The 23,951-nt window shown below is 46.0% G+C and overlaps 1 protein-coding gene across 4 annotated transcripts in view; it reads left to right on the top strand.

Moving 5' to 3' along the window:
• LOC105492335 (trio Rho guanine nucleotide exchange factor) overlaps nt 1-23,951 on the top strand; it is a 368,213-nt gene that overhangs the window by 329,873 nt on the left and 14,389 nt on the right. For all 4 annotated transcript variants that reach the window (XM_071099091.1, XM_071099090.1, XM_071099092.1 and 1 more), the window contains exons 40-49: nt 1,340-1,443; nt 4,523-4,592; nt 7,207-7,296; nt 8,151-8,243; nt 9,293-9,343; nt 9,597-9,674; nt 10,659-10,850; nt 13,130-13,307; nt 15,873-16,657; nt 20,757-21,004. In XM_071099091.1, coding sequence (XP_070955192.1) covers nt 1,340-1,443; nt 4,523-4,592; nt 7,207-7,296; nt 8,151-8,243; nt 9,293-9,343; nt 9,597-9,674; nt 10,659-10,850; nt 13,130-13,307; nt 15,873-16,657; nt 20,757-21,004 — 1,889 coding nt within the window. The remainder of the gene's footprint in view (nt 1-1,339; nt 1,444-4,522; nt 4,593-7,206; nt 7,297-8,150; nt 8,244-9,292; nt 9,344-9,596; nt 9,675-10,658; nt 10,851-13,129; nt 13,308-15,872; nt 16,658-20,756; nt 21,005-23,951) is intronic.

Here is a 23,951-nt window from a genome sequence, read left to right as displayed (position 1 = left end):
TGCCAGAAATTTAGTAACTTTGTATCAGCCCCAGGAGTTGTCCAAAGTAGTATCGGGTTAGACAGTTGAACACCTCTCAAATTAAAAACGTTTTTGACCCAAAATAAAAAATGACCAACAAAGTATTTCCAAAAAATTAAATTTAGCCAATTATCTTTACCATCTGTATTCAGTTGTAAATGTTTCTTTTTCACATAGTGTATCTTGACATAATGTTTTTAACAATTAAAATGTATAATTATTATAAATAATAATTTAATATTATTATTAAATGATACTAAGTAAGTATGTTATACTTAGTAGATAGGAATCTTGCCTTAATTATTTCACAAGAGTGTGGGTATCACTACAGAAATGGAGACCTTACTGGTTGAAAAAGTCAGTGTGGCCCAGCTGTGGGTTTGGTTCCATCCTGAATCCACCCAGGTTCAGAGCTTGGACTGTGGCTGCAGCAGGTCATTTACTGATAGTTTTGTGCAGAATACATTGCTGTTTCCATTGACCAGAAGTTGCCAAGCACTGTAGCCATAGCAAACCACTGCCTTTTGTACTGGATCGAGAGCCATCTCTAGGCTAGTCCCTGCCAGTCAATTTGGGGATTAGTCAGATTAAGAAACTCAGCTCATCAAAAAACTATTTTTGTAGTATTACATTTTATGTTTACTCTTTCACCTTTGCAAATTTGTATAGGACAATACTTTTTGGTTACACATCCCATTAAAAGTACCAGTTATTACAGTTAATTGCGTAACACAAAAGATTTAACATGCTTGATTTGTTTGCAGTCATTGTTAACAGTGAGATAAGCAACATGAGTACTTAAGCGGTTCTTGTACGGACTCAATTAAATAGAAATTTTAAGCCACATTTTAGCAGCGTATTCAATCCGCTGTTGTTTAAAAATCAATTTATAAAAATATTGTTAAACCTTTATTTAACAGATTACACAAAAAATCCAAAAAGAAAAGAAAATCTTTGTTTCTAAGAGATAAATGCTGAAAACAGGAGATACAATTCTGACCAAATATTTAATATTTACAAACTATTTTAATGAAACCATTTACATTTATGTAAACTTCTTTAATTCCTTAGAAGAATTTTGATCTGTGAGTGCTGAACAGTCCAGGGAAAGAAAATTACAGCAATGAATATAATGGGTATATTCCAAGTATCAGTTAAAGATACTTTTCATATGGGGTTTTTTGTTTGTTTTAGATAAAGAGCTGGTTACAAGACAGTGCATGCGTCGGTTTTGCCTTCTGTGACTATTAATCAGTAAGCCGCTAATTGATTCAGACATATTCCATGAAATACACTTATCATAACTGTTTAATTGTAGGGCTACATGGCACTTATGAAAGAAGATGGTGTTCCTGATGACATGAAAGGAAAAGACAAAATTGTGTTTGGCAACATCCATCAGATTTACGACTGGCACAGAGAGTACGTAAAGATACATTGTGCCCGATAGTATGCGAAGCACCTGCACTTGCTAAACCGAGGCAGGCCAGGCCAAAGGAAATTTGTTCTGTTCATTTTATTACCTGCGTAGCCTCCTGGAGGGAGCTGGTGCAAAGGAGATATTGATGTACCCAGGAATTCTGCAGTAGTATTTGGTGGCAAGGAGAGAATCTCGTCTCTTGTTCGTGCTGGTCCATGTCGAGAGTCTGTGGAAGGAATTAGCTGGAAGCACCAGCGTGGAGCCAGCTGCCAGAGCTGCTGGCCTGGTCCTGACCCTGAGCCCTCAGCCTCCCTACTGTACACTTCCATGCTTCATCTGCACACCCACATTATAATGTTACCAACCTTGTGGGTTTTTTATGAAGAGTGACTGAGTTAATACTTTTACAAAGCGCTTAGAACAACATCTGCATAGAATAAGCCTCAATAAGTATTTCTAACTAGAACTGCAGCCATCTTTAGAATAAATACAAGTTATCATTAGAGGACCTTGAAGACACTCATTTGTCCAATTATTTTATGTTATTTTTATTTTTTAGAGATAGAGTCTCGCTCTGTCACCAAACTGGAGTGTAATAGTATGATCATAGTTCACTGCAGCCTTGAACTCCTGGATTCAGGTGACCCTCCCACCTCAGCATCTCTCAGCATCTGTAGTAGCTGGGGCTACAGGCACGCAGCACCATGCACATCTAACTTTTTTATTTTTCATAGAGACACAGGGTCTTACTGTGTTGCTTAAGGTGGTCTTGAACTCCTGGGCTCAAGCAGTCTTCCCACCACAGCCTCCCAAAGTGCTGAGATTACAGCATGAGCTACCACACCTGGCCCAACTCAATCTTTTTTTTTTTTTTTTTTTTTTTTTGAGACGGAGTCTCGCTCTGTAGTCCAGGCTGGAGTGCAGTGGCCGGATCTCAGCTCACTGCAAGCTCCGCCTCCCGGGTTCACACCATTCTCCTGCCTCAGCCTCCCGAGTAGCTGGGACTACAGGCGCCCGCCACCTCGCCCGGCTAGTTTTTTGTATTTTTTGGTAGAGACGGGGTTTCACCGTGTTAGCCAGGATGGTCTCGATCTCCTGACCTCATGATCCGCCCGTCTCGGCCTCCCAAAGTGCTGGGATTACAGGCTTGAGCCACCGTACCCCGGCCTCAACTCAATCTTTAATGGAAAAAGTAGACATGATTAACCATGAAATTCGACTCTGATACCACTACGTTCCCCACACGTATCCTAATCAGGAGGCGATCCATCTGGGGACTGGTGCTACGTAGCTCACCTTGGCTACCAGAGCTTGTCAACTTACCTGTCCCTTTAGGTCACTTTGCTTATAACTTTAAAAATCCTTCATCATCTGAGGATTGCTTAATGCTGGCCACTGGTCTTCCAGTGGAATGTTCCAGGTGCACTGTCTGCTCTGGTTACCTGGCAGGGCCTTCTGCTCTCCTGTCTTGATGCAGCTGCTCCTCCCTCTGTACAGGGTGGAGCACGATGTCATCACCTCCAAAGCTCTGGCCTCTCTCTGAAGCTGAGCTCCAATACTTGCTTCTCCATTAGGCCTGGGTGTTCCCAGTCAGACTCCTTCTCTTCTGCGGAAGCAGATGGGAATATGCTCTTTTAAACTATGAAATACTGGACAGATATAAGGAGGAACCGCCATGGCATGTATCAAGTAGTGTTGTTATTTCTGTACTTCTCCCTCATAATAGATTGTAAAACCTTTGAACCCAGGTCAGAGAGGTCTTTATTTTCATATCCCCTGTGATGTCTAATTTATTTGGATTTACAGATAAATAATTGGTGAACTTTAGAAACAGCACTCCAGTTGATAGCTCTGTGCTGTAGACTTACTGAAAGTCTACAGTGAAACCAATTCAAAAAGGGATATTTTGTATTATGATTTAGTCTCCTACTTCCAAGGCTGGTTTTTAACGCTGTGAAGGGAAGCTGAAAATGACAGTGTTTCTGGGATGTCCAGACAGAGAAACTGCATCCAGAGATACTATCCACCACAGCAGGGATAGTAAATCCCTTAGTACAACATTAATTGGCATGATGGTTTGGGGGTTAATGTAATACCAAATATTAACATAAATAAAAATATAGTTAAGTGATAACTAAGGTGGACATATATCTTAAAAGACACCTACAGCCCAGAAAACAATGAACGTTGTTGTCCTACAGCTATGTGGTCACTGTGATGATACCTAATTTTAATCTTAAAGGGAGCTGATATTTATAACCTAGAAGTGGATTTTGATAACATTTGAGAAAGCTTCATAAAGCTGACACAGGTAACGTATTTAGTTTTGTGTATCTGCTGTCCAATTTGAGTCTCTAAAAATTTTCTTAGAATGAATACGAAGTTCGCAGGTATGAAGACCAAGTTTTCAGAAATAAAAAATGTCCAAGTACTTTGAAGCATCTATTTTTCGCTCATTATTCAGCCGAGGATATTAGCACTTGTGTCCTTGAACAGAGATGAGAATGTTTGTTGTCCAGAGACCAGGAAGGTTACCAGCCAAGGGATGCACAGTCGTGCCTCATCTCCTGTGACTTTGTATTCCTTTAGGCTTTGTAGCTTAACAAAAGGTTTTCCTTGTACTTGTTAAGTTTCCATGTATTTGTTAAATATATACTTCACACTTCGCAGTTGCTCATATCAAAACAGACTATTGAAAATGTAAACCTGGCCAGGCACAGTGGCTCACGCCTGTAATCCCAGCACGTTGGGATGCCAAGGCAAGTGGATCACTTGAGGTCAGGAGTTCGAGACCAGCCTGGCCAACATGGTGAAACCCCGTCTCTACTAAAAATGCAAAAAAATTAGCCAGGCATAGTGGTGCATGCCTGTAACCCCAGCTACTTGGGAGACTGAGGCAGGAGAATCGCTTGAACCCAGGAGGTGGAGGTTGCAGTGAACCAAGATCACACCACTGCACTCCAGCCTGGGTGATAGAGTGATACTCTCTCAAAAAAAAAGAAAAAGAAAAAATGTAAACCTAAATCTAAAGTTAGAATGCCACACTGGAAATAGTTCTAATATTTTCTCCTTTCTTTTCAGCTTTTTTTTAGGAGAGTTAGAGAAGTGCCTTGAAGATCCAGAAAAACTAGGATCCCTTTTTGTTAAACACGTAAGTATAATAGCATTGCTTATATGCTGTTCTGATGGTGTCATCTTTAGTCATTGGTTTGTCGGATTAAAGGAGAACTCACTTATACTTTACATGAGTGCGTATGTTTAAGATAAAATCAAACCGCATGGTGTTAGTGAGTTGGAATTAAAATCCCTTCTTCAACATGAGTTACCTTCTTTCCCAGTCACCTGGCTGCAGCTGGCTATTTGGCTAGCAGCAGCACAGGTTGGTTAGAAAGGACCAGAGCCAGGCCTGAACAGTATCATTTGGGGTGTCTGAGCAGGCAGGTATTGTTGAGTGGAGATGTAACTGTACCTGCAGTGTGTTTAACATAACAGCCACATAGTGTGTATATCTAAAATAAGTGTATTAACATTAAAGTTTTTTGTTTTTGGGAAAAATCACGATATATTTTTAGATTTAGTGACAGGAGTTTTTGCATTTTTGCCAGTCTCTTTAATGTCTTGCTGAATAAAAGACAGCTGGATTTTTATATCTGCTTCTGCATCTAACTCATTGCTATGTTTTTTGGTTCAAGTATCCAAACAAATCCATCCTTACACACATATAGTTAGAAAAGGATGAGTATTTTAATAGCCTGTTCAGATAATTATGTAGTTTTCTTAGATGCTACCCCAGAACTTGACAATTGATCATTTCTTAAAGGTTAGTTGCAATATGGAATCTGAAAACCTACCCATGAACTTCTCCCTTGCTGTGACGTTAAATACATGTTAATTAAATACATTTAATGTTTCTATTGGGCTTCGAGGCTCCTGCAGCCACGCAGGGTCCTGTGACATCAGGCATCAGTCCACTGGAAGATCCCAGCTCACAGACTTAGGCAGATCTTCCAGAGGTTGACACATTTCATTACACAGTCTCCAAAATTCCAGTTCTTTAACTTTACCATCCATCTCTTTGAAGGCTTTAAGTGTGAAGTTCAGAGTGGCAGATATATATTTCCCAAAATTTTAATTTTTTGCTTGAAAGCTGTAATTTTCACTAACAAACACTGCCAGTTGTTTGCCTTGAAATGACAGGCTTATTTTGTTCATGTTCAAGAAAATGAACAGATACCCAAGAGTAAATAATTATAGTTTGTGTCAATCATTCTTCCAAGTAAAAATGGTGGTCCATTAAAAAAAGTGGTTAGTTCCACTCACAACTCAGTTACATAAGTGCTTTTTCTTGAGACATTTATCGAGTGCAATTCAAGTGTTGTGTGGACATCATCTTGTCACAAGAATGTTAAAAAGGTATATACTCCCTGGTTGAGTTTTAATAAAAAGAATATTGTTTACTCATCCAGGACATTCTTAAGTGAAGCTATTTTTTTTTTTTTTTAACTATAAATTTGTGGCAGTGAACAGTTTTTGCCAAGGTGCCAGCAATTTCACCCACCATTGGTTTTGCACATCAGCACAGATGTCAGCACAATGAAAAGGACAACTGACATCTTAGTGGTGTTTAGAAAATAGTTCTGACCTAATGGCGCCACGGAGAGACCTCAGGGGGCACTGAAGGTCTGCACACTCTACTTTGAGGATCACTGATTTATGGAAAGGCTCATTGTCTACATTTTTTTTCCCTCTGCCTTTATGATTTGAGATTAAAGAGCTTTTTCTTCTCTACTAAAACCAACCAGGCTTACTAGGACTGTTGGCAGGGTTTGGAGTGGTGGCAGTAATTCTTTGTTTAATGTTAAGAAGGGTGTTTCTGGCCGGGCACAGTGGCTCACGCCTGTAATTCCAGCTCTTTGGGAAGCCAAGGCGGGCAGATCATGAGGTCAGGAGATCGAGACCATCCTGGCTAACACGGTGAAACCCCGTCTCTACTAAAAAAGACAAAAAAATTAGCGGGGTGTGGTGGTGGGCGCCCGTAGTCCCAGCTACTCGGGAGGCTGAGGCAGGAGAATGGCATGAACCCGGGAGGCGGAGCTTGCAGTGAGCCGAGATGGCGTCACTGCACTCCAGCCTGGGCAACACAGCCAGACTCCGTCTCAAAAAAAAAAAAAAAAGAAGGGTGTTTCAGCCAGGTGCAGTGGCTCATGCCTGTAATCCCAACAGTTTGGGCGGCCAAGGCAGGAGGGTTGCCTGAGGCTAGGAGTTTTGAGACCAGGCTGGGCAAAAAAGCAAGACTCCATCCCTACCAAAAAAAAATTAAAAATTAGCCAGGCATGGTGACACACATCTGTAATCCTAGCTACTCAGAGGCTGAGGTGGGCGGATCGCTTGAGCCCGGGAGTTTAAGGCTTCAATGAGCCATGATTACACCACTGCCCTCCTGCCTGGACAACAGAGTGAGACACTGTCTCCTTAAAAAAAAAAAAAAAAAAAACAGTGTTCTTTTGCTACCTGTGGTATTTCTTGGTATTTGGTACTGTAAAGTGTTTGGTGTGTGGGGAGTGATGGGGAAGGACTGGTTGTGGAGCTCCACCATAGAATGCTGATCTACATCATGAATCTGGAGTTTACTCCCAAGAGCCTTAGCCATGCAACTTGGTTTTAAGATTATTCCCTTTATGAATGTGCTGAAATGTGTGTGTGCTCTTGTATTCTTATCCAGCTTCCCATGTTATAACCCGACTGTTTGCCTTTTTTATTCCTAGGAGAGAAGGTTGCACATGTACATAGTTTATTGTCAAAATAAACCAAAGTCTGAGCACATTGTCTCAGAATACATTGATACCTTTTTTGAGGTAAGATCTAAGATACAAACAGAAAGTATTTCTGAATCTTTTGTTCTAACTGATTTCCAAAAATTAAAGTATCATTGGTTTCCCAGGAGACTAATTTCCAAAGAAAATTAGCCTGAGTGATAAGACTTCTGAGCCTGTGTTTCTTTCCTATAAATCCGAGAAACGAGTATGAATTTAGTCTGTGGTCATACCCCTGGCATTCAGAAGACTGCAGTCATTGTTAAAAAATAAGGGTTTTTACAAGTGTTACACTTCAGTCTCATTACAAATCCAGAATAATTTATGTTCTAAACTTGTAGCCTAAAAATAATATATGTATTTATACGAATAAAAGAACACAATTGCAAAAATGTCATTAAACAAGCATAAAAGACGCTTTGAAAAACAACTCAAGGGCCGGGCGCGGTGGCTCAAGCCTGTAATCCCAGCACTTTGGAGGCCGAGGCGGGCGGATCACAAGGTCAGGAGATCGAGACCACAGTGAAACCCCGTCTCTACTAAAAATACAAAAAATTAGCCGGGCGCGGTGGCGGGCGCCTGTAGTCCCAGCTACTCAGGAGGCTGAGGCAGGAGAATGGCGTGAACCCGGGAGGCGGAGCTTGCAGTGAGCCGAGATCCCGCCACTGCACTCCAGCCTGGGCAACAGCGTGAGACTCCAAAAAAAAAGAAAAACAACTCAAGTGAAAGTGTGAAACTTGGAAATTCTGTGAACTAGCAAAGTTCTAGTTAGTCTAGTGCTTTTTTTTCCTAGTTACTTTTACTGCCAGTGTTGTAATCGTTCTGACAATTACAAAGACTAAAAATTTGCCCTTTAATGAACAGCTCATACGATCTTTTCTCTCTTAAAACCGCAGGACTTAAAGCAGCGTCTTGGCCACAGGTTGCAGCTCACGGATCTGTTGATCAAACCAGTGCAGAGAATCATGAAGTATCAGCTGTTACTGAAGGTGAGGAGGTAGCGGGACAGACTCTGGTGTCAGGAGTGAGTTTGCTGAGAAAATAAGACTCAGTGGGGGAAAGAAGGATTTGGTAGGACAGGGGAATCATTTGTGTAACAAGTATATTATTTCTGTTAAGTTAATCCTTAAAAATTTAAGAAAACACTTCAAACAATTTTCTCAATTTTTTATTTACATCAAGTTCGGAATGAAAATATCAGTAAAAGTGAATTTTTCCCCCCCACCACAGACCTTGGAATGCTAATGATTTTTCTTCTGCTCTATCAACTTTAATTATTTTCTAATCTTCTTGGAACCTTGGATAAAAGTAAATTTGGAATCCCTTTGTATTCCTCTCTTTTGGCTTAACACTAGCCCTTGGTTGATTTGAATTCTTAAGCATAGCTGAAGGCAGAGTCACATGTTTTTCTGTGATAAAAGTGACTTCAAGTGTAATGAGATTCCTTCATATACAACACTTAGGACCTGGATATAGAGAGGGACAAAAACAGAAACCATCAGATAGATCTGGTCTGATTCTGTGGACTGCAGCTTGAAATCCACATGGGAATGTCTTTTTGTTGTGTTACTGATAAAGTACTTATAACAATATGATAAAGTAGAACTAAAGCACCAGACAGGTGTGGTGGTGCACACCTGTAGCCCCGGCTACTTGGGAGGCTGAGGCAGGAAGATAGCTTGAGACCAGGAGTTGGAGGCTGCAGTGAGCTATGATTGCTCCTTTGAATAGCCACTGCACTCCAGCCTGGACAGCATAGTGAGAACTTGTCTATTAAAAAAAAAAAAATTCTTTCAGAACTAAAGTGCTGAACCCAGTGCCTAGCACAGTGTGAGTGGTCAAAAGGTTAGCTTGTGTTCAGTGTCTCGTTCCTGTAGTCCCAGCTACTCAGGAGGCTGAAGCAAGAGGATCACTTGGGGCCAGGAGTTCAAGACCAGCTCGAGCAACATAGTGAGACCCTGTCTCTTAACAAAATAATAAAAGGACAGCTCCTGTTGTCTTTGTCACCATTATCACGTCCTCTCCATTTCCCTTTCAGGACTTCCTCAAGTATTCCAAAAAGGCCAGCCTGGATACATCAGAATTAGAGGTACATGCGTCAGTGACTGTGCCCCCCCAAATCCCCACCAGCCTCTTTTCCTACTCGCCTCGTGTCTCCTAACAGTGGTCTAGCCCTGGGAGGGGTCAGAGCAGTGGGTGACAGTCTCTCCAGTGCATCTCCGTGAGCCCTGCACACTAGGGGGTGGGGAAGAAGAACAGAACTTCTTCAGGTCAGAGGGTGAGCACGTCAGATTTTCCCCAGAGGAACTTGAACCTCCATTCTTCTCTCTCCCCTCCCGCAGAGAGCTGTGGAAGTCATGTGCATAGTTCCCAGGCGGTGCAACGACATGATGAACGTGGGGCGGCTGCAAGGATTCGACGTAATGCGGCTCTTGTTCTTTAAGAGAGCTCCTCTGCCTTCCCTCTCTTTCTTTTGTCTTGGATTATTTTTCTCCACGGGGAAAAAGCTGATCCTTTTCACTTGGTTTTCTGGCTTCTCTCACTTTACTTCAATCTGATTGATGTTTTCTTTCCTTTCCTTTTTTTTTTTTTTTTTTTTTTTTTTTTTTTTTTTTTTTTTGGTGCATTTGATTTGCTTTTTTGGGACTTGCCTGTGCTCAAAGCCCAGCGCCTCATGGCAGAAACAAGCAGGACTGGGCTTTGTCTCTTGGGCCCAGTAGTGTAAGAACTGAGTTTCCTTTCCTCAGCATTTAAGACCATGGTAGCTATGGATATAGTAGGATCTAGGAGGCCCCCACTCTCTCATCTCTGGGACTTGATACTTCCTCATTAAAGATACGTTTGCATGAGTTGCTAGACTATTCATCTTACATATTACCTGTTACGTATCCTCAGGATGAGTTCAGAACCAGAATCTTCTTTTAAAAATTTGACTATTGAGTTAAGGAGGCGGGAGAAGTTTTTATTTTCTTGCCTACTGTTTTGCTAGAGAATTAACATTGACAGTTCTAGTGCTGTGGTTCTCTCTGAGGCACACACAGAGGCCACTGGAGGCCTTCTGAGAACTCCTCTGCGTGCCTGATGAGTTCCTGCTGGCGGCCCAGGGACCACACTTTGAGAACCACTGTTCTAGTATAAACCAGACATTTAAAATTCCACTTTTAATCTGTAACTGTAACTGAGGCGCCAGAGGTCTTTACAAACGTTGGCAAGAATTTTATTTAGATAATTATTCTGTTTAGGGCCAAGAATAGTAAAAGAAAAAAAAAATTAAGCTCCATAAATTAATAAAAGAAAAATACATTATTCTATAGGAGGAAATCTAAAGAAAACAGAGCTTCAGATAACTTAGAATGCAATGTTTTCTTCTCCCCTTCCTTTTCCCCCTTTATTTCTTGTTTTAGGGGAAAATCGTTGCCCAGGGTAAACTACTCTTGCAGGACACATTCTTGGTCACAGACCAAGATGCAGGACTTCTGCCTCGCTGCAGAGAGAGGCGCATCTTCCTCTTTGAGCAGATCGTCATATTCAGTGAGCCACTTGATAAAAAGAAGGGCTTCTCCATGCCAGGATTCCTGTTTAAGAACAGTATCAAGGTAATGTGTGTCTGTGTGTGTTTTCTCTGTGCTGGCGCATGTACCCATCACACTGATAAACACTGTTTCCTTGTAATGATGACACACCCTGATGCTTGGTTTAAGTATTTGAGAATTTTCTAGTATATTTCAGAGCCTTTGAATTCACCCATTTCTCTCTTTACTGTCTGTGTTCTTGAGTGGCTAATGTCTTGTGCACACCTCTATGTGACCACAGCCATTCCTTCTTAGATGAGAACTGGTCATGGGTAGTGTTTATGCACCACCTTCTCTAGGACCATGGAAAACTGGTTTAAATTTGATAGCATGGATTTGGGGGATTGTTCTGTGATCAGAGAAGAAGCTAACTTGGTGTCTTCTTCTCTTCCCCCACTCACCAAGGAGGTACTGAGCACTCAGCAGCCGGCGTGAGGGGTCCAGGAATGGCCCAGTTGGATGCCCTCCCTACCCTGATGTAGCTTATCCTCTAATAGGAAAGGAAGACAGAGGGACAAAGAAAATAATTGCAAATGGCCCTCAACTCTATAAAAGGGACAAACCAAGGAAGGGTGAGGTAGAGAAGAGCAGAGGGCAGGCCTGAGGTCCCAGCAGATGACTCCTGGGAGATACACGCCCCCACCAGGGTCCTCCTGGCTCTGCAGCTGTGCAGAGCCTGAGGTCAGAAGGGAGATGCACTTCCTTTTGGTAGGGCCTCCTGCCCTACGCCATCAGGGAAGGGGAACTCTCAGACCGTGCACATCTGCAGGCCTCACAGCACACAGGCAGAACATTGCATCCTCCCCCATCTGGCTCCCTGCTCAGGCTTTTGTTGGCTGTCCCCAGCAGCCTTCACTTGCCTAAACCTGGGGTGGGTCTGTCCACGGGCACAGATGCCTGGCTGGGGGGTCTCTGCCCACCAGCACCTAGGAAGGCTCTGGAGCCAGACAGCTGGGGAAGGAGGCTGCCTCTGCATGAGGCTGGGCTGTGGGCCCTCGCACCTCCCACCACCCACCTGCCCCTCCAGACTCCGCCTTTTGAGGCCCCTTATCCTGAGGCCATGTCAGGCACAGACCTTCTGGGCTCACCACTACACCTGAGCCTCCACCCATCCCCTGAACTGTGTGCCCATCCCCTGAGCTGCACCCATACTCCGAACTGCACCCATCCCCTGGACAGCAGCCATCCAAACTGTACACCCATCCCCTCAACTGTGCACCCATGCACTGAACTGCACCCATACGCTGAGCTGCACCCATCCCCTGGACTGCAGCCATCATCTGAACTACACCCAACCCTTGCACTGCACCCATCCATCCCCTGCACTGCACCCATCCCCTGAGAACTGCCTAACCATTCGTCTCACAAGTCTTTTGTCAGAAAATCACTCCAGCACTGTAGGAATTTTGTATATATTTTTTACATATTGTTTTTATAAAATTATCTGACATATTTTAATCATGATATCATATATACTTTTATAACATAGGTTATAAAATTGGTTATCAAATATTGGTATTTGAGATTTGTTTAATGGTGTCATTTACACCCTGGGAAGTAAGGGATAAATACTGAGGCATCATAGAGGGGTTTGGGAAACAGGTAATCCCAGACCCATATTTCTAATTAATTGTTCAGGCTGTTAGTTCAAACTATTAGTTAGTTTAACAGCCTTGTAATCCCCATGTACCTGAGTCAAGAGGCATTGAAAAGCTTCAAGTGTTTTCTGAGGCAGTAAAAATGGCAGTTCAACGGAAAAGTGCTTGTTTCAGGATTGAGGTAGGATGAACTTCACTTTGCACTTGGCCAGTGGGGATCAATGTGCTTTAATGTTTTATTGTGGTAAAATACACATAACATAAATGTGCTGTCTTTAATTGCCTAGCGCTGTGGGATTAAGAGCATTCATGTTGTGTAACCATCACCATCATGTCTTCACAACTCTTCATCTTGCAGAGCTAAAGCCCTGTACCCATTAAACACTAACTCCCCACTTCCCCATCCCCAAGCCCCTGGCAACCTCCACTCTATCTATCCCCACATTTGACTACTCTAAGGACCTCCTGTAAGTGGAATCATAACAATAGTTGTATTTTGGAACTGGCATATTTGACTTAGCATAACGTCTCCAAGGTTCATCCATGTCATAGTGTATGTCGGAATTTCTTTCCTCATTAAGGCTGAAAAACTGTCCACATAGCCCACATTTTCTTGGTCCATTCATCAGTCAGTGGACACATGGCTTGCTTCCTTTCCACCTGTTAGCTATTATGAATAATGCTTGCTTTTTTTTTTTTTTTAAGGTGAGTTGCCTTTGCCTGGAGGAAAATGTGGAAAATGATCCCTGTAAATTTGCTCTGACATCAAGGACGGGTGACGTGGTAGAGACCTTCATTTTGCATTCATCTAGTCCAAGTGTCCGGCAAACTTGGATCCATGAAATCAACCAAATTTTAGAAAACCAGCGCAATTTTTTAAATGGTAATATGTATTCTGTTACTAGATGTGTGTTTTCTTTCCTAATGTACTCACTTGTATTTATCTTCCCTCTCCCGTTCATATCCATAGTAATGACAGAACTTAGCACTCACCACTCTTCAGGCACTGCCTCGATATTGCTTTACTTCATCTTCACAACCACCCTGTGTGGCCAGTACTATTATTATCCCCGCTTTACAGATGAGAAAGCTGGGGCACTGAGTGGCTGAGTAATTTGCCTCGAATCCCACAAGTTGTTGAGGGCAGAGTCAGGATGCAGAGTGGCCATCTGGCTCTTGGGCTGTGCCCCTCGCAGCTACACTGTCCCACACATAACATGTTATGAGGGCCCTGTCCTAGGAAGAGGAGTTTGCAAGAAGAACACCAGGAAAATGGCATTGGCCAGAGACATTCACGAGGGCCTTGCACACCCACACCTCCATTCCCCATAAAAAAATAAGAGATGGGGGCCGGGCGCGGTGGCTCAAGCCTATAATCCCAGCACTTTGGGAGGCAGAGGTAGGCAGATCACCTGAGGTCAGGAGTTTGAGATCAGCCTGACCAACATGGAGAAACCCTGTCTTTACTAAAAATTAAAAAAATTAGCTGGGCGTCGTGGTGCATGCCTGTAATCCCAGCTACTCAGGAGGCTGAGGCAGGAGAATCACTTGAACCCGGGAGGTGGAGATTGCAGTGAGCTGAGATCACGCCGTTGCACTACAGCCTGGGCAACAAGAGTGAAACTCCGTCTCAAAAAAAAAAAAAAGAAAAACTGACAGTTTGGTCCTGCCCTGCTTCCATGACTTGAGGGATTGCAGAGATGCTGCAGAACACAGCAGGCATGGCCACCCTATCTTTTCATTGCGTCTTAATGTATTTGATCTCTTTGCAACCGTTGGCTTCAACACTAGCTTTTAATTTGGTGATCGGCGAAGAACTTTGGGAATTCAGTTGGAAGCTATGTGCCCATGTCATCTGTGTCTTCTGGGTTCTTTCTTTCATGTCCATATTCATGTTGTGCATCTATGCCTGTGCAAGCTCAATAGGATGTTGTAATGTTCTCTGTCACAAGAAAGCCACCTCTACACCTTGCATGACATTCAAGAGCCAGGAACATAGGCACTCAGTGAAAAATCTCAAGCCTCATGGCATTTTTAGCCAAGTGTTATCTGCTACCTGGGTGTTAACTCCAAATTTCCATCCTGCTTGCAAGCTGATAATTGTTTACATCTGCAGCTAGGGGTGGGCGCTTGAGGATAGGGAGGGACAGTTCCTCGGGCACCAAAGAGGTTTAATGTGTTGTTCTTATGTGGTGCATTGAGTTCCAGTCCGTAGCTTGGAATTGAGAATGCTCTAAATTTTCATCACTGTCGGCCGGGCACGGTGGCTCAAGCCTGTAATCCCAGCCTCTTGGGAGGCCGAGGCGGGCGGATCATGAGGTCAGGAGATCGAGACCATCCTGGCTAACACGGTGAAACCCCGTCTCTACTTAAAAAAAAAACACACACACACACACACACACACACACACACACAACTAGCCGGGCGTGGTGGTGGGCGCCTGTAGTCCCAGCTGCTCAGGAGGCTGAGGCAGGAGAATGGTGTAAACCGGGAGGCAGAGCTTGCAGTGAGCTAAGATCCGGCCACTGCACTCCAGCCTGGGCAACAGAGCGAGACTCCGTCTCAAAAAAATTTTTCATCACTGTCTTTAAAATAGAATGAACTGCCCCCAGATTGCACTTATGGTCTATGATGTCAGAGTTTACTTCACACCCACTCAGTTAAGGAGCTAATAGTACCTATCCCAGAGGATTAAAGCAGATCGCTAATGGGGTGGGAGCCTGGGACCCTTGCCCCTGCTTCTTGCACACTCCTTACTCCTGGAAGAGGCTGTTGCCAGCACAGAGTTTGTAGACTGCCTCTGGCTCCACAGCGCTTGCTCACACATGCCTCGGGCTGGGGCTGGGGGGCTGCATCTGCTTGTCGTATTCAAAGGCTTTAACACTTCAGGAGTTTGTTCATGTTTCCATATGTGTTATTTTGGCCTGATTCCTATGTTTTTCTACAATGAAGACGTAAGAAAACTCAGACACCCAAGTCAAGAGATGGGACAGCCTCCTGCCCCAGAGGCCTTGGGGAGCGCCTTAGCTTCTCTCCGGGCTCTCTCTGTTCAGCCTGCAGAGCAGAGGTGGTCTATGAAACCGCCTCCACGGCAGCCCCAGGGTTTCTCTTTCACCCCAGGACTCTGGTTTAGGAAAGAGCTTTGCGCAAGGCAGTTGGTAGCTGGAGGACTAGTCAAATCTGTTGCCTTGGTCTTCCCGTCCATACTGGCCCTTTGTCCGGGATGTGCTGAGGAATGCAGCCCCTTACACCCGCTGCACTCAGCCGGCATCCCAGTCCCTTGGCAAGCAGGGGCCTCTTCTAGCTCTACTGATAGGTGGGGTTGCTCTGCGCCCCTGCACGGGTGGCTACCCCATGACCCATCCCAGGGTGGGTCCTGTTCCTTCCTCACCCCGCGGCGTGCTCCTTGGTGCCCTGACCCAGTCTCTCTCGCTGTCTTGTCTTACAGCCTTGACATCGCCAATCGAGTACCAGAGGAACCACAGCGGGGGCGGCGGCGGCAGCGGGGGCAGCGGCGGGGGTGGGGGCAGCGGCGGCGGCGGGGCCCCCAGTGGCAGCAGCGGCCACAGTGGCGGCCCCGGCAGCTGCGGTGGTGCCCCCAGCACGAGCAGGAGCCGGCCCTCCCGGATCCCCCAGCCTGTCCGACACCACCCCCCCGTGCTGGTCTCCTCTGCAGCCTCGAGCCAGGCAGAGGCAGACAAGATGTCAGGTACGTCCACCCCCGGGCCCTCTCTGCCTACCCCCGGCGCGGCCCCCGAGGCCGGCCCCAGCGCTCCCGGCAGGCGGCCCCCCGGCGCGGACGCTGAGGGGTCCGAGCGAGAAGCGGAGCCGATCCCCAAGATGAAGGTGCTGGAGAGCCCCAGGAAAAACGCCTCGGGGCCGAGCCCAGACGCCCACGCCAAGGACGCGCGCGCAAGCTTGGGCGCCCTGCCACTTGGGAAGCCCCGGCCTGGGGCCGCGTCACCGCTGAACTCGCCGCTCTCCAGCGCGGTCCCTTCTCCTCTCGGCAAGGAGCCCTTCCCCCCCAGCAGCCCCCTGCAGAAGGGGGGCTCCTTCTGGAGCTCCATCCCCGCCTCCCCCGCCAGCCGGCCCGGCTCCTTCACCTTCCCGGGGGACAGCGACTCCCTCCAGCGGCAGACACCCCGCCACGCGGCCCCCGGCAAGGACACTGACCGCATGAGCACGTGCTCGTCGGCCAGCGAGCAGTCCGTGCAGTCCACCCAGAGCAACGGGGTAAGCGCGTCGGGGGGCCCGCGCCCGCCCGCCCCCCTGCCTCTGTCCCGCCAGCTCCTCTAAACGCCGCCGCGGCTGTCCTCACTAACTCGGCTGCCCAGCGCTCTCCGCCGCCCGCTGCGGCCTCTACCCGGGACCGGGCTAACCCTCCTGCAGGCTGGCCCATGGCGCTACTAACTACTCCTTGCTTTGTTCGTGTCTTCTAATAAGAGCAAGCCGATCATTAACCTTCTCAACGCAGCGTCTTTTGGTTTCTTCCGTTTCCAACCAGCAGAATATCTTCTTGGAACTTTCTTTTTTAACCTCTGCCTTCCTCACGCACCTATTTTTTGGAGGGGTCCTTTTCCCTGCTCTCTACCTCCTGTTTAAATTGAAACCTGTACACTTTAAGCTTTTTGCTCATCGCTTGGTTTTGCTCTTTTATGCCTTAAATTATCTTTGCGGCATTTTTGACTCATCTGCTGGGGAAGACCATTCCCTCAAGAAAACTTCCAACAGCAACTCAAAGCAAACTAAGATGACAAAATGGGGGGAAAGAATCTGTCCACTGGGAACGCTTTACGTCACCGTGTTGCTCTGGAAGACAGACTGCTCTGGGGCACCTGGCGAGGCGGCTCTGCAGTGCAGGCTGGGGCCGGTCCCTGCGGCCTGCTGGGCTCTGGCCTCCTTTGGCCCATCACTCATGCTGCCGTCTCAAGCACAAGGGTTGCTGTGGTGGGTTTTCCCTCTGTTTCCTGCTTCCTCACTGCCCTACCCACCTGTTTCCTACAGGGCAGATGGCCTGGCCCGTAACACTTTCCTGAAGGCATGCGTGAGTGAATAGAACTGTTCTAATGAGTGTATGTTTGAACGCTTTATAAATTTTTAAATACATTTCTCTAAAAGGGTCTGTGTCTCTCTTTATATTAAAAAAAAATCTAGCTTTTGCATGTCTTTCTCTTTCCTCTGGACTTATTAATGCCTTTATTGGTTTGACTTGGTCTTATCCTTTCCTACTATTTTTTGTTATGTATTTTGTTAAACTCTATATTTAATTGGGGAAGAAATTAACAAATGGGTCTTAATACATTTATTTACAATTGAATGGCCGGGTAGGCATCCGCTGTCATGGCCACCATACTGTGTCCTGCAGAGCAAGGCGGCCTTTCAGTTAAGTTGGGCATGCTAGGTAGACAAGTATGCTAGGTGGGTGAGCACAGATTTGAGTCTGGTGGGGGGTGGTGGGGAGATGCAGTCAACCCAGTGACGGGCTATACCCATCAGCACTTAGTTGGATACTCAATATTCAGGTGTGGCCTTATAGCTGTGACCCTCACTGAATCTGCCAGTTAGCATCTGGAGCTCATCATAGCCTGGACACATTCCCATTCAGCACAGGAGACTTCAGAGGCTGTGTTTCAAAATTAACACTTCAACTGCTCCAAGACAGGAGCCAATGCCAGTCTTCTCTGGACATTCATGAGAAGACATGAAAAATGGCCACACCCTGGCTCCATCCCGAATGCTGTCTCTGAGGCCAAGGCACAGTCTGCAGAGGGCACGTGTTCCCACGAGCTTTAGGTTGGGAAAGTTGCCTTTGCTTTCTCTCTTCCTCTTCCCACTTGTTCTCATGTGGCAGGGAACCTGGAAAGGGAACTCACTGAACAGGATTTCAGACAAGTCAAAATGCCTTACAGAAAGGCCCTAGAGGCCTAGGAAGACTCCAGAGCTCCGAAGTGGGGCTTTAAAAATGCCCTCCAGGCTGGGCACAGTGACTCACACCTGTAATCCCAGCGCTTTGGGAGGCTGAGACGGGTGGATCACAAGGTCAGGAGTTCGAGGCCAGCATGATGAAACCCCATCTCTACTAAAAATAAAAAAATACTGGCCCAGCATGGTGGCACGCACCTGTAGTCCCAGCTACTTGGGAGACTGAGGCAGGAGAATTGCTTGAACTCGGAAGATCACACCATTGCACTCCAGCCTGGATGACAGAGGGAGACTCCGTCTCAAAAAAAAAAAAAAGCCCTCCAGGACTCTGAAGTATATCAGTTAGAAGGGGCCGCAGCCCTGCCCGGCCCCCACGTATTGGCACTTCTGTCCCCCTGGAGATCTGCAAAGGCCTCCTTCGTCCTTGACCACTTCTGTCAAGCTGTCTGTGGTCACAGTCAAGCAGCTGTGCCCAGCCCACAGCCCGGCTCCTTCTTCTCCCTTTAGATGTGCAGCCTCTGCAAAGCTCTGCTGAGAGCAGGAGTGACATGCATGTGGATCAACCCAAACCATGACTGCACCAGTCCTTCCTGTGGCTGTGTGGTCTAGCCTTTTGGCCTCCTTTATTGGGCAGCAATAAAAGTGCACACACATTGGAGTCACTCTAGTCCTGCCTTTCTTGCACAGGCCAGGTGGCCAGTGCCAGCTCACTGACCTTCCACTCTGAGAGACTGATAACCACGCCCACTGGGGGGGTGGTGGTGAGAATTAAGTAGGATAGACTTTGAAATGCCTAGTACATAGGAGGTGCTCAGAAAATACTAATAGTTATGATTCTAGTAGCAAAATACTCTAATTATGAGATTGTAGCTTGGTATATTACCAAAAGCAGGTATGCTGCAGAAGTTGTGTTTTTTTTAAATATTCTTGGGAATTTAGCTTTGTAATGTCAAAACTCTTGAGCATTGCCATATAAGTCAGAATACTAAAGTCCATGCTAAAAGTATAATGCATGAATGAGTATGCACAAGCCAAAGCCTGCCCTGTACCGCATCCTTTTTTGCTGAGGGGCCACAGGCAACCAGTGGGCACCCACAGGGACAAGAACAGGAGGCACACTCCTCCATGGCAGAGACAAGGAACAGGAGCTAGGTAGCACCACCATGTTTTAAGTATGCACCACAGGTCTAGATTCATAGCCCTGGCACCTAGAATTCCCAGTGGCTGGCGTGTTGACTTTCTCAGGCTTGACCTCGTGGAGGAGGGCTAGAGGTCTCTCCTCTCTGGTCCTCTCGGCCAGCTACAGCAGTCCACCACCTGCTCCAGCATGTCCTGATACTGGCTCAGTAGACCAGGGCTGAAAGGCGGTAGAGCAGGGTTGTCTGGCTGATTGCATCTGCACTCGCCCGGGATCTGCCCAGGGCGTCGGAGAGCCCAGCAGAAGCTAGCACCTTTGGAGTCTTGGGAATCCATGAACACCCCGACAGTACCCTCAGTGGAAGCCTTTGAGCACAAGTTCACGGGAACGAGGCGCCAGATGCTGTTTCTCACGTCCTGACTAGATAGAGGGGACTTGGGCACGATGCAGCTTCAGGAGTTGTCAGGGGATCTGCATTTCTTCTCCACCCAGAACCATAGGCCACGCACTAGTTGGGAGTTTGGGACAAACACTGCCGTTTGTGTTTCTTCTCCTCAGCAGCTGCCACCACTCTGTGTGTGGCATGGGTAGGGTCTTAAGAAATCTTCTGTCTTGCTATTGCAATCTTGCCTCATGGACTGGGCCACTCACCACATACTGAGTTCCTGCTGCATGTCAGCCCTGTGACTGAAGAGATCGGGTCCCACGGGGGCAGCGGCATAAGGGTGGGGGTACACATCCCACACCAGAATCCGTTCCCAGAGCTTGAGTCACAGCACCTGTGGCGAGCGGCCCTGGGATGTTTTGTGATGTGTTCCCATAGCAGCAGAGCCTTGGGGACACTTGAGTCATGCAAGCTCCTAAGAGGGACACCCAGCAAGTTCATACGCTGGAGGCAGAGTCACTCTCCATCCAAGCAGAATAGTGATTGATTTACGTTCAGGGTTTCCATGTTCTTCTTTTTAAAGAGAAGAAGTAGAAATGATTAAGCATGTCAGCAACGAGCTTCCAAAACCAAAGAGTCATTATTGCAGTGAATTTTTTAAGAGCATCCCTAAATTGCTTTGTAGAGAAATCGCATTTTCAGGTATTGAAATAGATGCACACAGTTAGCCAGAGGGTAAAGGAAACGTTGAAAGTTTCTCAGTGCCGGCCTGGTGAGCCCTGCACAGGGTCATGGTGCCATGGGGCACACTGACAAGGGATTTCACGTGATCAGGTCTCGTTTCAGTTCCTCCCTGCCTTTCTCTGTCTTCCTCTGTCCCTCTGCAGAGTGAAAGCAGCAGCAGTAGCAACATCTCCACCATGTTGGTGACACACGATTACACGGCAGTGAAGGAGGATGAGATCAACGTCTACCAAGGAGAGGTCGTTCAAATTCTGGCCAGCAACCAGCAGAACATGTTTCTGGTGTTCCGAGCCGCCACTGACCAGTGCCCCGCAGCCGAGGGCTGGATTCCGGGCTTTGTCCTGGGCCACACCAGTGCGGTCATCGTGGAGAACCCCGACGGGACTCTCAAGTGAGTGCTTGACAGTAACGGTGGCCTGGCAGGCAGCAGAGGGAGGGGGCGCAGCGCCCATGAGGCACACGATCTCGGATAGGGTAAGCATGTGGAAGGGGGAGCCGCGCTGGTGTGTTAGTACAGGCTCAGCTCTGAGCACGTGGGAAGATGGACGGCCTTCCATCTCACACACTCAGACTCACAGGGTCTTTGAATAATCTGCATTTAGAAATAGCCTGTTCTAGCACATTGTTCAGGAATCCCATTTGACAGCTTTTTGTGTTAGTCATAACTCAAGAAAGTGTTGTTGTTTTTCTTTTTAAGAAACCTAAGGGGAAAATATCCCCTATCTTTGTTTCTCTGAAATACATTCTCAGGCCCCATATTAGTCGGGGTCCTTCAGAGGAGCAGGACCAGTAGGGAGCGTACTGAGATGTCGGCGTAGACACAGGCTCACCCCGGTTTTTTGTGTGCTTTGCTTTAATGTGCTTTGAAGACATTGCCTTTTTTACGCAAGTTTTGTGGCAACCCTATGTCAAGCAAGTCTGTCGGTGCCATTGTCCGACAATGTGTGCTCACACTCTGTATTTGTGTCACATTTTGGTGATTCTCAAATATTTCACACATTTTGTTATTGTATTTGTTATGGTGATATGTAGTTAGTGATGTTTGATATTACCATTATAATTGTATTGAGGAACAATGAACTGCACACATACAAGATGGCAAACGTAATAAATGTGTGTTCTGACTGCTCCACCAACTGTCCATTCCCCCATGTGTCTCCCTCTCCTCAGGCCTGCCTGAGACACAACAATATCGAAATTAGACCAGTTAATAACCCTGCAGTGGCCCCTAAATGTTCAAGTGGAAGAGTAATGTGTCTCTCACTTTAAGTCAAAACCCAGAAGCTTAGTGAGGAAGGCATGTCAAAAGTGAATATAGGCCGAAAGCTAAGCCTCTTGCACCAAACAGTTAGCAAAATTGTGAATGCAAAGGAAATAAAAGTGCGACCCCACTAAACACACAAATAGTAAGAAGGCAAAACAGCCTTTGCTGAGACAGAGAAAGTTTGAGTGGTCTGGATAGAAGATCAAACCAGCCACAACCTTGCCTTAAGCCAAAGCCCAACGCAGAACAAGGCCCCATCTCTCTCCAGTTCTATAAAGACTGAGAGAGATGAGGAAACTGCAGAAGAAAAGTTGCAAACTAGCAGAGGTTAATTCATGAGGTTTAAGGAAAGCTAATCCTGTAACATAAAAGGGTTAGGGCTAATGCAGCTGGTGATGTGAAGTTGAATCCAATGCTCATTTACCCTTCTGAAAATCCTGGGGTCCTTAAGAATCATGCTAATCATCACAACTTATATACCAAAAGGCTAATTCAATTAAGAAACATGAAGCCGGTTTTGCTGCATTGAGTAGTATTTTACTGAATTTGGTGGTGGTTGTAAGAGTTGTAAAAAACTCTTCCTCCCCCTGGAATGCCTGCTGTGGCAGAGGCATCTACTCTGCCTGTGCTCTAGAAATGAAACAACAGAGCCTGGCTGACAGCACATCTGTACACCATGTATTTACAACACAGTTTACTGAGTATTTTAAGCCCACTGTCGACACGTACTGCTCAGAAACAAAAATTCTTTCAAAATTTTACTGTTCTTTGACAATGTACCTGATCACCCGAGAGCTCTAATGGAGATGTGCAAGGAGATTCATGTTCCTTTCTTGCCTGCTAAGACAACATCCGTGCTACAGCCCATGGATCAAGGAGTAATTTCGACTTTCAAGTCTTATTTAAGAAATGCGTTTTGGGCTGGGCATGCTGGCTTACGCCTGTCATCCCAGCACTTTGGGAGGCCAAGGCGGACGGATCACCTGAGGTCAGGAGTTCGAGACCAGCCTGACCAGTATGGTGAAACCCCATCTCTACTAAAAATACAAAAATTAGCTGGATGTGGTGGCATGTGCCTGTAGTTCCAGCTACTTGGGAGGCTGAGACAGGAGAATTGCTCGAACCTGAGAGGCAGAGGTTTCATTGAGCCTAGATCATGCCACTGCACTCCAGCCTGGGCAACAGAGCAAGACTCTGTCTCAAAAAAAAAAAAAAAGAAAGAAAGAAAAAGAAATACATGAATACATTTTGTAATGCCATAGCTAACATAGGCAGTGATGCCTCCAGTGGATCTGGGCAAAGTAAACTGAAAACCTTCTGGAGAGGAGTCACCATTCCAGATGTCATGGAGAACACTCATGAGTCATGGGAGGAGGTCAGAATGTTAACAATTAATTAGCGGTAGTTTGGAAGAAGTTGATTTCAACTCTCATGGATGGCTTTGAAGGTTTTAAGACTTCAGTGAAGGAAATAACTCAGATGTGGCAGAAACAGCAAGGAAAATAGAATCAGGAATGGAGCCTGAAAATGTGGCTTGAAGAGCTTCAATCTCATCATCAAACTTGAACAGCTGTGGAGCTGCTGCTTAGGGGTGAGCGAAGAAAGTGGTCTCCTGAGATGGAATCTACTCCTGGTGAAAAGGCTGTGAACACTGTTGAAATGCTGGCAAAGAATTTAGAATATTACATAAATTTAGTTGATAATACAACAGCAGGGTTTGAAAGGATTGATTCCAATTTCCAAAGAAGTTCTTCTCTGGGTATAATGCGGTCAGTGTCACCTGCTGCAGGGAAGTCTTTTGTAACACGGGGAGTGGTGGCAAACTTCTTGTTGTCTTACTTTAAGAAATTGCCACAGCCAGGCCAGGCGCAGTGGCTCACACCTGTAATCCCAGCACGTTTGGAGGCTGAGGCGGGTGGATCATAAGGTCAGGAGTTCGCGATCAGCCTGGACAACATAGTGAAACCCCATCTCTACTAAAAATACAATTTAAAAAGTTTAAAAAAGAAAAAAGCAAAGAAAAAGGCCGGACATGGTGGCTCACGCCTGTAATCCCAGCACTTTGGGAAGCCAA

The sequence above is a fragment of the Macaca nemestrina genome, chromosome 6 (assembly GCF_043159975.1).
Source record: "Macaca nemestrina isolate mMacNem1 chromosome 6, mMacNem.hap1, whole genome shotgun sequence".
Lineage (NCBI taxonomy): Eukaryota > Metazoa > Chordata > Mammalia > Primates > Cercopithecidae > Macaca > Macaca nemestrina.
This window is presented reverse-complemented; position numbering and strand designations above follow the sequence as displayed.